At 45.3% G+C, this 15,054-nt stretch overlaps 1 protein-coding gene across 1 annotated transcript in view; it reads right to left on the bottom strand.

The window, feature by feature from the left end:
• LOC130360952 (adhesion G protein-coupled receptor F5-like) overlaps window positions 1–14,446 on the bottom strand; it is a 40,120-nt gene extending 25,674 nt beyond the window's left edge. The window contains exons 1-4 of the mRNA XM_056563507.1: window positions 14,264–14,446; window positions 4,495–4,558; window positions 2,419–2,619; window positions 1,188–1,379 (exon numbers count right to left, since the gene is read on the bottom strand). Coding sequence (XP_056419482.1) covers window positions 1,188–1,379; window positions 2,419–2,619; window positions 4,495–4,558; window positions 14,264–14,446 — 640 coding nt within the window. The remainder of the gene's footprint in view (window positions 1–1,187; window positions 1,380–2,418; window positions 2,620–4,494; window positions 4,559–14,263) is intronic.
• Between the last annotated feature and the right edge of the window lie 608 nt (window positions 14,447–15,054).

Here is a 15,054-nt window from a genome sequence, read left to right as displayed (position 1 = left end):
AGGCCGAGAGCAGCCGCGATGTGTGCGAGTATACACATGAAAGTGTGTCTGCTCGTAGCGGAGGATTGCCGTTATGAGCAGCACAGATGGAGGCAGCACTGTAGGGTCCATTGTCGGGGGATCCGCAGCGTAAAATATGCTGAGGATCCATCCGTGTAAATGAGCCCTAAGGACACAAGGCGTATGTGTGCGCACAGTGCCTGCTCCCACTGTGTTGTATAAATCATTAGCTAGAACCCTCAGCTAATGCCAGACATCACCAATCAGGCTGAAGTCCGACATTAACACTTTAGATGCCACTATCAAAGTTGATGGTAGTGTCCAAAAGTTTTAAAGCCTTAAGGACGGAGCGTTTTTCCGTTTTTGTACTTTAGTTTTTTCCTCCTCACCTTTTAAAAATCATAACCCTTTCAATTTTGCACCTAAAAATCCATATGAAGGCTTATTTTTTGCGCCACCAATTCTACTTTGTAGTGACATCAGTCATTTTACCCAAAAATCTACGGCAAAAACGGAAAAAAAAATCATTGTGCAACAAATACATTTTTTGTACATTTTTTTTTTATTAAACATGTTCTGCACAGTGTGTGTGTATTTATTTATGATATATATAATATATATATATATATATATATATATATACATACACACACACGTTTTAAAATTGCCCCCCCACTTTTGTCACTGGCCCCCCATGTTTCCCCCCTAAATATGAATGCTGGAGACGTCACTGCTAGGCGACTGCACTGGACCTCAGCAGGAAGCAAGAGAGAGAAGCTCCACCCAGGGCTTATATGGGGGAGACTAGCAGGGAGCCCATAGGTCACTCTTGGGGTCACCTGGTCACTGGTACCTCCTGGGTAACAATCACATGACATAACTCTTAAAGATACAACATATTTTATAATACAATACACTGCAGAACATATGTACAGGGGGGAAACAGGTGCAAGGGGCCCTGGGGACACTGAAGGAGGCTGCCTGACAGGACAGTAAGGGTACGGGGTAACATCTCCCGTATTGAGCCACCACGTATACCTAAAAGTCGCACAATTTTGTGCAAAATTTTCACTGGGGATATTACGCTGCTGGTGCGGCTCATTAAATCTCCCCCATTGTGAATTAAAAAGGTATGTACAAAATAAATAGAGCAATGGGCTTACAACAGGATGTAGGTTGTACCTTACCTGGGGCATCTTCAGCCTGCCAAGTCACATTAAAGAGGAGAATGTCGTCACTGCAGCATGAAATACTCCATTTAGAACCATCGCAGAAAGTATCAATGTTACGTGATGGGTTAATGTCAACCTTGGAAATACTGATGCCGATGCTTAAGCTTTGTGATGTTCCATTTAGAGTACCGGTACAGGTGTAAGTACCTGTAGGTGGTATAATAGAGTACCTATTACAATAGAGTACCTAGTATAATAAGTACCTATAGGTGGTATTATAGAGGAAGAAGTAAACATTAAGGAAGAATAGTGAAGACAATGGAACATATTGAGTAATAAATAGAACATTCACTAAAGCTGGTAATGCACATTAGCCTAATGTTGGCCAAACCTGCCGACTTCAGCAAAACTGGTGAACTATTGAGTATGATGGATTATGTCCTGATAGATGATTTTGGGGGCGGGAATGATTGGGCATTTGGTACTGTATATAACATGTCCGATCCTCTTTCTCTCAGGGCAAAGAAGCTGCCACTAGAGCTGTTTGGTAGGGGCTAACTCCTCGTTCCCTATTGAAAACTTAAAGGGGTACTCAACCCCGAGACATCTTATCCACAATCCAAAGGATAGGGCATAAGATGTCTGATCACGGGGGTCCCGCTGCTGGGGTCCCTCGCGATCTTCCTGCTGCACCCGTTTAGAGTGCCGGGTGCAGTGCCGGAGGCTCATGACCTCACGGCCACGCCCTGCTCTTGACGTCATAGCCGCGTCCCCTCAATGCAAGTCTATGGGAGGAGGTGTGACGTTAGGTGTGGCAGTGACGTCACTAATAGGGCGTGACCGTAACGTCAGGAGCCTCTGCCCCACATCGCTAGTCATCCGGCGTGGAGCCAAGTTCGTTCTGTGCACTGTATGTCTGGGGTGCTGCAGCCGAGAATGTGGGGGTCCCCAGCAGACGGGACCCCCGCATTCAGACATCTTATCCCTTATCTTTTGGATAGGGGATAAGATTTCTAGGGGTGGAGTACCCCTTTAAGCCAAGCAGGCATAGGTATAGTAAATCGGTAGAGATAGCAGTCGGCAAGAATGAGTGTTCGGCCGACCACTGTCTGATGTCTGTGGACAATTCCAAAAACAATTGTAAATGTTGCTCTCATGGCTGAATTTACATATCATTAAAAAAAAACTAAAACAATAGAAAAAAACATGGAGGGGCTAAGGCTAAGAATGTGCTGGATGCACTTACCTGAGTCAGAATTTTCCAGATCCTTTATCCTCAGCTGGTATGATCCTCGTATAGTAGAACTTGTGGTATACTTTGAATTATTAGAAATTTTTATGGCATCGCGAGACCAGGAAACATCTGTTACATCAGAGAAGTTACAAGTAATGGTTCCTGTGTCTCCACTGAATAGTTTGACAGGAGACACAGTGATGTTCGGCTTTACTGTTAAGTCAAAGAAGAGAAGACATTAAGGTTCTTTAAGGAAAATGGTGTGTGTGTGTGTCCAATGGATTGGTGATGTTTTTTTATTACAAACTAGCTGAGTAACCCGCATTGCCCGTTTTTTCCTACCTAATCCTTGTGGGAGAGGGAAAAGCAACATAGGAGGAAGTGCTAGTCCTCAAATCCCGTTCTCATATCCCCTCCTCATATCCTGTCCTCATATCCCGACCTCATATCCCCTCCTCATATCCCGACCTCATATCCCGACCTCATATCCCCTCCTCATATCCCTTCCTCATATCCCCTCCTCATATCCCTTCCTCATATCCCGACCTCATATCCCGTCCTCATATCCCGACCTCATATCCCCTCCTCATATCCCGACCTCATATCCCTTCCTCATATCCCCACCTCATATCCTGTCCTCATATCCCGACCTCATATCCCCACTTCATATCCCGAACTCATATCCCGAACTCATATCCCCTCCTCATATCCCGACCTCATATCCCCACTTCATATCCCGACCTCATATCCCGAACTCATATCCCCTCCTCATATCCCGACCTCATATCCCCACTTCATATCCCATTCTCATATCCCTTCCTAATATCCTGACCTCATAACTCGTCCTCATACCCTGACCTCACACCTCACACCCGCGATCAAACACTTATCCACTATCTTGAGGATAGGGGATAAGTGTTTGTAACGCTGCAGATGTCCTTTAAGACAAAAACCCCTTCCTTCATGTAAGGGGGTAGGTTAGGGTTAATTTAATCATCATTAAAAAAAAAAATTTGAACAACATGTGTACTAAGTTTCCTCAAAATATCTCCAGCCATTTGGAAGTTATGCTGGGACATGCATTTGCCATAGACTTGCATGGAACTTTAAACAAAAAACCCCGACCGTCGCAAATGAGGGTGGGTAAGGGTTAATTTATCTATTCTATGTTTGTTGTTGACATATTAATAACCTGTGAACAAGTATTATCGAAATATCTTCAGCCGTTTGGGAGTGATGCTAGAACATACACACATACATACAGGGGTCAAGTCCTGGGGAAAAAAGTGTGGGAACTCACCCTAGATTTCCACTTAGAGGGGTACTAGATATCTTATACCCTATCCAAAGGATAGGGGATAAGATGTCTGATCCCAGGGGTCCCGCCACTGGGGACCCCCACGTTCTCCCTGCTGCTCCCGGTGTTCGTTTAGAGCGTTGGGTGAAGCGCCAGAGGCTCATGACGTGACGGTCATGGCCCCTCAATGGAAGTCTATGGGAGGGGGCGTGACGGCTCTCACGCCCCCTCCCATAGACTTGCATTGAGGGGGCATCACTGTGATGTCACAAGCCTCTGCCCTGCATCACCAGTCATCCAGCACGGAGCGAAGTTCACTCCATGTACCAGATGTCTGGGGAGTCGCAACCGAGATTGCGGGGTCCCCAGCAGTGGGACCCCCGCGATCAGACATCTTATCCCCTATCCTTTGGATAGGGGATAACATGTCTAGGGGCAGAGTAACCCTTTAAGGGCTTGTCCTGCAGGACTCCTGCTAATGGGAACTGCATTCCTGCTGTGGTAAAAGTGCAGGAACTCCGTTCCCATGAGTTCCTGCAGGACTTGAGCCCTGCATACATACAAACACACACAGTGGGGGAAACCTGTCCAGAGGAAAAGTCGCCCAGTTACCCATAGCAACCAATCAGATCACTTCTTTCATTTTTCACAGGCCTTTTCAGAAATGAAAGAAGAAATCTGATTGGTTGCTATGGGCAACTCAGCAACTTTTCCTCAGGACAGGTTTTGATAAATCCCCCCCATTGATTTTTTATATATATTTAGAGGAGGAGAAACTTGGGAGAACTTACATTTTTCTGGCCAAGTGGACCCAGAGTCTAATAGCCACAGTTCCCTGAGGTTTTTAAAGGGGTTCTCCGGTGCTTAGACATCTTATCCCCTATCCAAAGGATAGGGGATAAGATGCCTGATCACGGGAGTCCCACCGCGGCACCCCGTTTGCAATCAGTCCCTCCGCCCCTCAATGCAAGCCTACTGGAGGGGGCGTGACAGCTATTATGCCCCCTCCTGTAGACTTGCATTGAGGGGCGGAGCGTGACGTCACACGCCGCCGGCCTTGTGGTCGCCAGTAATCAGACTCGGAGCGAACACGCTCCGGGGACTGATTAAAAACGGGGTGCCGCGTGCAAGATCCCGAGGGTCCCCAGCTGCGGGACTCCCGCGATCAGGCATCTTATCCCCTATCCTTTGGATAGGGGAAAAGATGTGTAAGCACCGGAGTACCCCTTTAAACCTCATGGTGTTGAACATTCTCACCTTTGAGTGTGACCCCTATGATAGAGGTGGCCATAAGTGGGAACCAAAGAGGAAACCCCTCTCCAACTATAGCCCCACTGTGAGCCAACTTAATGCAGGGGGTCTGGCTGCCATCTTTGGCATTACAGAAGACATATACACCTGAATAAGTGTGTGTATAAATCCCTATTTAAGCAGAGTCTGCCAGATTGTATAGGCAGAGGTTTGGCAAGTTTGTTATACCAGGAAACCTTTTGTAGGATACACACTTGTTCCGGGAGATCTTTACCTTCGGACTATTGGGCTTTTTTTTTTTGCATTTTTGAATTTTTTGGGTAGATGTACATACAGCTAAAACTGCTTATGCAAGAAATGTCATGCTTTAGAAGGGCGGGACAGAATACCAGCTTTATTATGTCATTTGATGTCAGGGCAGCTATGCCAAGAATGTATTCAAGAAAGACGTAATCTGTCATAATACAGTCAGTACTGACCTTAAAGGGGTACTCCGGCCCTGAGACATCTTATCCCCTATCCAAAGGATAGGGGATTAGATGTCTCACTGCGGGGGTCCCGCGGCCAGGGACCCCCGCAATCTTGTATTCGCCACCTACCTGTTTGAGCTGCACGCCGGGGCCAGGTGGCGACCACGGGGCCGGAGTATCGTGACGTCACGACTCTGCCCTCGTGTGACATCACCCCCCGCTATGCAAGTCTATGGGAGGGGGCGTGACGGCAGTGCAGCTCAAAAAGGTGGGTGGCGAATGCAAGATTGCGGGGGTCACTGGCGGCGGGTCCCCCGCGGTGAGACATCTAATCCCCTATCCTTTGGATAGGGGATAAGATGTCTCAGGGCCGGAGATCCCCTTTAAAGCCTAACCCTGGAAGTGAAAATTCAGGTGTCAGTCACCATATACCTCCCATGTCTGGGGGTCCAGGGAGCTGTGATACATAAAGCTGTTTCTTAGACGTGATGTAGTTTGGTTATCATTGTCTCTTGAGAAGAAATGTCTACTTCTTGACCTGACAGAACCGCTTATGAGTCAGATCCTTGGTGACTACTGTGTCCCCTCCAGCAGGAACAGGGAGAGCGATTGCAGAATTCTATCAATTTGCACAAAAATCAGTCAGTTGCTTTTTAGAAACATACCACCAACTACATCCCATTAACCCCTTAAGGACTCAGGGTTTTTCCGTTTTTGCACTTCCGTTTTTTCCTCCTTACCTTTTAAAAATCATAACCCTTTCAATTTTCCACCTAAAAATCCATATTATGGCTTATTTTTTGCGTCGCCAATTCTACTTTGCAGTGACATTAGTCATTTTACCCAAAAATGCACGGCGAAACGGAAAAAAAAATCATTGTGCGACAAAATCGAAAAAAAAACGCCATTTTGTAACTTTTGGGGGCTTTCGTTTCTACGCAGTGCATATTTCGGTAAAAATTACACCTTATCTTTATTCTGTAGGTCCATACGGTTAAAATGATACCCTACTTATATAGGTTTGATTTTGTCGCACTTCTGGAAAAAATCATAACTACATGCAGGAAAATTTATATGTTTAAAAATGTCCTCTTCCGACCCCTATAACTTTTTTATTTTTCCATGTATGGGGTGGTATGAGGACACATTTTTTGCGCCGTGATCTGAAGTTTTTATCGGTATGATTTTTGTTTTGATCGGACTTTTTGATCACTTTTTATTCATTTTTTAATGATATAAAAAGTGACCAAAATACGCTTTTTTGGACTTTGGAATTTTTTTGCGCGTACGCCATTGACCGTACGGCTTAATTAATTATATATTTTTATAGTTCGGACATTTACGCACGCGGCGATACCACATATGTTTATTTTTTATTTTTTTTACACTGTTTTATTTTTTTTCTGGGAAAAGGGGGGTGATTCAAACTTTTATTAGGGAAGGGGTTAAATGACCTTTATTAACACTTTTTTTTAACATTTTTTTTGCAGTGTTATAGGTCCCATAGGGACCTATAACACTGCACACACTGATCTCTAATGCTGATCACTGGCGTGTATTAACACGCCTGTGATCAGCATTATCGGCGCTTGACTGCTCCTGCCTGGATCTCAGGCACGGAGCAGTCATTCGTCGATCGGACACCGGGGAGGCAGGTAAGAGCCCTCCCGGTGTCCGATCAGCTGTTCGGGACGCCGCGATTTCACCGCGGCGGTCCCGAACAGCCCGACTGAGCAGCCGGGTCACTTTCACTTTCACTTTAGAAGCGGCGGTCAGCTTTGACCGCCGCTTCTAAAGGGTTAATACCGCACATCGCCGCGATCGGCGATGTGTGGTATTAGCCGCGGGTCCCGGCCGTTGATTAGCGCCGGGACCGACGCGATATGATGCGGGATCGCGGCGCGATCCCGCTTCATATCGCGGGAGCCGGCGCAGGACGTAAATATACGTCCTGCGTCGTTAAGGGGTTAAAGGGGTACTCTGGTGGAAAACATTTTTTATTTTAATTTTATTTTTTTCAAATCAACTGGTGCCAGAAAGTTAAACAGATTTGTAAATTACTTCTGTTAAAAAATCTTAATCCTTAATCCTTATCAGCTGCTGTATGCTCCAGAGGAAGTTGTGTAGTTTTTTCCAGTCTGACCACAGTGCTCTCTGCTGACACCTCTGTCCATATCAGGAACTGTCCAGAGCAGGAGAGGTTTGTTATGGGGATTTGCTCCTTGCAATGGGTCACGGCAGGTGGTGGATGCTCTGGGCCTGTGTGGATGATGACGTGAGCTGTGCCAGGGAGCAGAGTCTAAGGTGCCGCTGGTTTTCACCAGAGCCCGCCGCAAAGCGAGATGGTCTTGCTGTGGCAGGCGACACCCAGGTCGCTACCCCTGCCATGACTCGTCCACAAAGGTAGTTGGGAAGTAGCGTGGCACAGAAGGAAGCTGGCAGGATGTGGCAAGATGGCAGTAGGTCAGGGCAGGTAACACAGGAGCAGGGTAGGTAAGGTAGCAAGGAACAGGTACACAGATAGAGGAGCACAGAAACACAGTAGCTTTCTCTAGCGCACAAAAGCAACAAAGATCCGCAGGGAAGAAAGGGAGGAGCTGATACTTAAATGGGCACTGTCATCAACATTTTTTTTTTTATATGTTGTAGTACATATATCTAATATATTTTACATTTTTTTTAATTAAAACCTTTAAATTTACCTTTGAAAACCGGCCTTAGGGGACTCCCTCCTAGTGACCGGCTGCAGGCTGGCGCGACGTCACGCCGGAATTCGGACCGATGCCGGCCGGGCAATTGGTCTGAATTCATTCATCCTGCGCTCGCTCCCTGCCTGTTGGCTCCCTGGCCACTCCTCCCGCACATGTCGCCGCTGCTACTACCCCAGCAGCACGCCGCTGTTGCTGCAGGACTCTGCGGCATGTAAGTATGTTTAGGGGAGATATGTTTAGGGGGATCAGGGTTTTAACCCGGGGGGGGGGGGGGGGGGGGAGCACCGCGCCCATGGCCTGACTTATTGTTTTCAACACAGGGTGCCTCCAGCTGGTTCACTACTACAACTCCCAGCATGCCCTGACAGCCAATAGATGTCAGGGCAAGCTGGGAGTTGTAGTGGTGGAATAGCTGGAGGCACCCTGTGTAGATGAACTAAGGGCGGAAGTCGGCCCCCCAGCAGGCATCATTGATGTTGTGCCTGCTGGGGAAGTCTGCCTGGTAGTGAGCACACTACCAGGCAGACAAAAAAGCATTTTAATATAGTAAAAAAAAAAAAAAAAAAATTAAAGCAGAGAGGGGGTTAGGGATAGATGGGCAATAGGCACGGACAGAAAAAAAAAAAAAAAGGATGGCAGGAGCTACACTTTAAAGACAAGGTGCAGGTGTAGACAATTAATTGAGTGATGGCCCTTTAAATGTAAGAGCTCCAGGGGGCGCGCCCTAGGAGGCAGGGGTATGTGCGTCGGGGCTGCGAGGCCAGGAAAACCAGGGAGGTGAGTGACAGGTTGGGATTCGCATGCGGGCACGTCCCGCGATGCGAATCCCAGCCCCGCCAGCAGCGGGGACATGACAAGAGAGCGCTCACGGCCAGCGTGTCTGGCCGGAGCGCAGATGTTACACTCCTACTCTGGACAGTTCCTAAAATGGACAGAGGTGTCAGCAGAGAGCACTGTTGTCAGACAGAAAAGAAAGAGTTAAATAGAAAAGAACTCCCTGAAGAAGCTGATAAGTACTGGAAGGATTAAGGGTTTTAATTAGAAGTAATTTCCAAATCTGTTTAACTTTCTGGCACCAGCCGGTTTAAAAAAAATATATATATATATTGTTTTCCACCGGAGTACCCCTTTAACAACACACACGAGAGTAGTAGGATCGGCACTGCTAAGCTTTCCCATAGGCAAATAACTGGGAGTGGTCGAGGATCTAAGACAATATATCATGGTGCTTACTGCACAGTAGAGAAATTAAAAGTCACTTACAAAGAAGATGTCCGCGGCACCTGTGAAGATTCGTTGCAAAGAAAACTTTTTTATTGCTCCATTGCAGAACAGAATACATGAGGACAGGTCAAAGACCCAGATGGTTGACCTGCCCTCACATGTTCTGCTCTGCTTAGAAGCAATAAGGAAGTTTTATTTGCAACATATCCCCACGAGTGCCGAGGACATCTTCTTTGTGAGATATATCTCATTAATATGTACTGTAAATATTTTACCTGTTATATCCAGGTCAGTCCCTTTGGGCCTGGTTGGGTATTTCAATAACTTTAAGGCTAGGGTTACACGACAACTTTGGTGGAGCTACACAATGATCGCAATGTTGTATCGTAACATCAAATCAAATGATTGTCAAAAAGATTGAATTCCTTTAGCGACCAGACACATCCGCAACTGAGACTGTCACAAAAAATCCAAACCTGTTGGATTTTGGGTCGTAGGTCAAAGGCGACTTTCCTAACTTTGATCTTAATACAAGTTTCGGGCAGCTGCGGTCTGGTTGCGACTAATACCGGTGACCAGTGAAGCTAAGACCTTGGTGTTGTCTTAAAAAAATGTTCAGGTCGGATGCCCTGGGCACACACAGGATAACTGTTTCGATAATGGATTGACTGAGAGCTATATCCAAATATTCCCCATCATGTGAAAGGTGATGACGCGCGACTTCCACCTGTGGTGACGCTTATCTACTAATTTATGGAGCAGGTAAAATCTCTATATGTTTTGAATAAACTTGCAAGCTGAGAAGAGTGAGGGAGAAAGGAGACATTAGTCAAGGGAGGATGATGAGCAGCCGTTCACTTCTGGGGTTTCAGGACAGTGGAAAAGCTGGGTGGCATATGAAGTATACATGCCACTCAACTTTTCCAAGCTCCTGAAGACCTCTTATATGGCTGCTTTACCAGACAAAAAAATCTCTTTAGCAGTCTGGGAAAGCTGAGTAGCAGGCAGGGCAGGGCTAACAATACTCCTCCGGCTTTCCCAGTCTACTGAAGAGCTTACCTATCTGGTGAAGCAGCCTTATATATGGTATTCAGAAAATTAACAAAATTCAAGCTTCCAGGCGCTGATCCAGCAATAGAAATGGTGCGGACACACAATTATTGCCCTAAGATCAGATTTATTCACACTATAGTAACGCGTTTCTGGTCCGTAACGGACCAGAAACGCGTTGCTATAGTGCGAATAAATCTGATCTTAGGACAATAATTGTGTGTCCGCACCATATCTATTGCTGGATCAGCCCCTGGAAGCTGGAATTTTGTTCTTTTTCTGAGTATCTTCCTACCGGACCAGCGCAGCTGACACCGGATGAGCCACGGCTGCAGATCCGAGCTACTATGACATTTGACGCCTTCTGAAATGTTGTGCTTGGTGACTTGGTGAGTGCAACTTCACCTATTACCTGCATTTTTTTCATTGACATTAATAGTGTTGAGCGGCATAGGCCATATTCGAATTCGCGAATATTCGCGAATATATGGACGAATATTCGTCATATATTCGCGAATATTCGCATATTCGTAATATTCTCGTTTTATTTTCGCACAAGCGAAAAATCGCGAATGCGAAAATTAGCATATGCAAAATTAGCATAAGCGAAAAATCGCATATACGAAAATTAGCATATGCAAATGTTCGCATATGCGAAAATTCGCACGCACAGTAGTATTAGAGCCTTCTTTACACCACACAAGCTGGAAGCAGAGAGGGATGATCACTGTGATGTGTACTGTGAAAAATAAATAAAAAAAACGAATATTCGTAATTACGAATATATAGTGCTATATTCGCGAATATTCGCAAATTCGCGAATATGTGATATTCGCGAATAAAATTTGCATTGCGAATATTCGTGAGCAACACTATTGACATATTACACTAGGGGCGCAGATCCCTTTCCTTTATGTTTCTTTCTGTGCTTATATATAGTATTGAAATTGTTTTTTGGGCAATGCCGGGTACTCAGCTAGTAAATAATCCTTTTCTGGTCTGATGATTGTCTTACATCTGCAGTATCTTTGCTGTGAAAGTGCGGTGTAACATGTGCACCCTGTGTCAGTGCACGGGCCCAATGTCCCAATACAGTCGTACCCCTTGCTGCAGCTGCACGTAGCTACCGGTCCACTCAGATTGCAGGCTGGAAGAGAAAGTGAAAAGGGAATTTTACATGGTAAATTACATTAAATTTGGAGTCAAGGTGACATAGTCATAGTGGTACATGTCTACTCTAGCAAGTTTACCCATATTGCCTTGGGACCCCAATCCTAGCGGAACCTAAAATCTAAAAACATCTGCTGCTACAATGTTTACCAGTTACGTATTTTCTCCAATGATGTCTAATATTAAGGGCACCGCTAGAGTCAATGGGGGAGATTTATCAAAACCTGTGCAGAGGAAAAGCTGCCCCATTGCCCAAAGCAACCAATCATATTGTTTCTTTCATTTTTAACAAGGCCTCTGCTAAATGAAGGAAGCGATCTGATTGGTTGTCATGGGCAGCTGGGCAACTTTTCCTCTGGACAGGTTTTGATAAATCTCCCGCAATGGCTCCAGCATAGCTGCACTGTATATAGGAGTGTGACTTTGTCTGCAATGTCTCCTCCTCGTATTGACATGTGGGGAAAATGCAGTGTCAGCATATCTCACAGGACTGCACACGTGAACCTAGCCTTGTCACCCTGTTCACCCACACTAAACAAAATATACTGGGTTATAGTGCGGGTGAACAGCTTTACAAAGAGGGGTCACTTACTTAAATCTGTTCAGTATATACAGAGTTCTGGCACTGTAATCTTCATCTGAATTATGCACCAATGCGCATTGGAGGCGGGGAGCCGGTTCACCCAGCTCCCGTGCCTCCTCCATATTCTCCATCTGCCCTTGTCATTATTATGCTAATAAAGGCCATGGGTGAGCACACAAAGAGCAGAGCGCTCAACTGTGGCATTCATTAGCATATGAATAACAGGGGCGGGCAGATGGAGAATATGGAGGAGGCAGGAGAGCTGGGTGAGCCAGCTCCCTGCCTCTAATGCGCACTTGAGCATAATGCAGCTCAATATATTAATGCAGCCCAGTATATTAGATTTAGTGCGGATGAACATACTGTAGTGTAAGATTCTTTTTAAAGGTGGATACTGCTGTTCTTTTTTAATGTGCCAGAAATGGTCACTCCTTAATGTGTCAGAAATGGACACCCATGCACCTAGACAACTATAGGGCTCACCTGGTAAGATCTCTGCACCGGATATTGTAGTCAAATTACCCAGTGATAAGTTGTAGATATTTTTTTGCAGAAAATCTGTAATGTTCAAGGCCATTCTGAAATCTGGAAAACTTATTTCGATTTCAGCCTCATATTTTGTTGGTAGGTCGACCGCTGTAGAGGCAAAAAGCCAGGTTATAAACTGGTCATATACCAGTGAGGATCCATACATTAACCCCTTTACTCCCCTAGATTACCAGTAATGTTGCTAAGATTCACACCACCATCTCGAGAACAGGGACCCGAGTTGCACTTCAGCATGGTGTGGCACAATTGTGCATGTGCCCCACTTCTTCATCCATTGGAAGTGCTGGAGATAACTGAGCACTGTATTTGGCTATCTCTGACACTCCCATAAACAATTAATGGAGTGGCTGCCCCATTATGAGGTACTTTCGTCCCCATTCTCCAGATTGCTGGGGGTCCAAGCGGTTCAACCTCTCATGATCTGACATTTTTCCCCTATCCTATGTGGGATAAGTGTTTTACTTGGAATACCCTTTTAATCCTTTAACTGCCCTAGATCACCAGGGATGCTGACACTAATATCTTTACTGCCATAGACCACCAGGGATACAGTTATTAAAGAGGTATTCCAGGCAAAAACTTTTTTTTATATATCAACTGGCTCCGGAAAGTTAAACAGATTTGTAAATTACTTCTATTAAACAATCTTAATCCTTCCAATAGTTATTAGCTTCTGAAGTTTTCTGTCTAACTGCTCAATCATGATGTCCCGTTCCGGGAGCTGTGCATGATGGGAGAATATCCCTTGCATGATGGGAAAATATCCCCATAGGAGCTGGACAGCTCTCGGGACGTGAGTCATCAGAAAGCAGTTAGACAGAAAACAGCAACTCAACTTCAGAAGCTAATAACAATTGGAAGGATTAAGATTTTTTAATAGAAGTAATTTGCAAATCTGTTTAACTTTCCGGAGCCAGTTAATATATAAAAAAAAGTTTTTGCCTGGAATACCCATTTAACATTTCACTGTCCTAGACCACCAGGGATACAGACATTAACCTTTTTCTATCCTAGACCATCAGGGATACAGACATTAACTCTTCACTGTCCTAAACAACTAGGGATGTAAGCAACAACCTTTACTACTTTTTATCAAGATAAAATAGATGACTGAAGACAACGGCACTCACCATTAATGCTTCCAGGCTAAAGAAAACAGCTTGTGTAGAAGAAGACCACAGCACTCGATCCGGATGCAATTAAAATTCTTTATTCCCGCTTGAGGTACATTAGAACGTCAGGAGGGGGAGAAGGGACTATGTCCGTTTCGCAGCACACGCTGCTTCCACCAGTTGTCCCATCTCTTCTCCCCCTCCTGACGTTCTAATGTACCTCAAGCAGGAATAAAGAATTTGAATTGCATCCGGATCAAGTGCCGTGGTCTTCTTCTACACAAGGTATTTTATACTGAGCTATGTCTTTTACCACTGAGCACCGGGAGGATCAATCAGTTACTGAGTATTGACTGGTCAGAGTCCATCCACAGGATTGTGCCATAGAGGAAGATAGGCAGTGCCGACTGTACACTCTTTTTAAAGAAAACAGCACTCACCATTAATGCTTCCAGGCTAAAGACAAAGGCACTCACCATTAATGCTTCCAGGCTAAACACAAAGGCACTCACCATTAATGCTTCCAGGCTAAAGATGACGGCTTTCACCATTAATGCTTCCAGGCTAAAGACAACGGCACTCACCATTAATGCTTCAAGGCTAAAGACAACGGCACTCACCATTAATGCTTCCAGACTAAAGACAACTATTCACCATTAATGCTTCAAGGCTAAAGACAACGGCACTCACCATTAATGCTCCCAGGTTAAAGACGACGGCACTCACAATTAATGCCTCCAGGCTAAAGGCGACGGCACTCACCATTAATGCTTCCAGGCTAAAGACAACGGTGCTCACCATTAATGCTTCCAGGCTAAAGACGACGGCACTCACTATTAATGCTTCCAGGCTAAAGACAATGGAACTCACCATTAATGCTTCAAGGCTAAAGACAATGGCACTCACCATTAATGCTTCCAGGCTAAAGACAACGGCACTCACCATTAATGCTTCCAGGCTAAAGACAATGGAACTCACCATTAATGCTTCAAGGCTAAAGACAATGGCACTCACCATTAATGCTTCCAGGCTAAAGACAACGGCACTCACCATTAATGCTTCCAGGCTAAAGACAACCATTCACCATTAATGCTTCAAGGCTAAAGACAACGGCACTCACCATTAATGCTTCCAGGCTAAAGACAACGACACTCACCATTAATGCTTCCAGGTTAAAGACGACGGCACTGACCATTAATGCCTCCAGGCTAAAGGCGACGGCACTCACCAT

The sequence above is a fragment of the Hyla sarda genome, chromosome 3 (genome assembly GCF_029499605.1).
Source record: "Hyla sarda isolate aHylSar1 chromosome 3, aHylSar1.hap1, whole genome shotgun sequence".
Classification (NCBI taxonomy): Eukaryota; Metazoa; Chordata; class Amphibia; order Anura; family Hylidae; genus Hyla; species Hyla sarda.
This window is presented reverse-complemented; position numbering and strand designations above follow the sequence as displayed.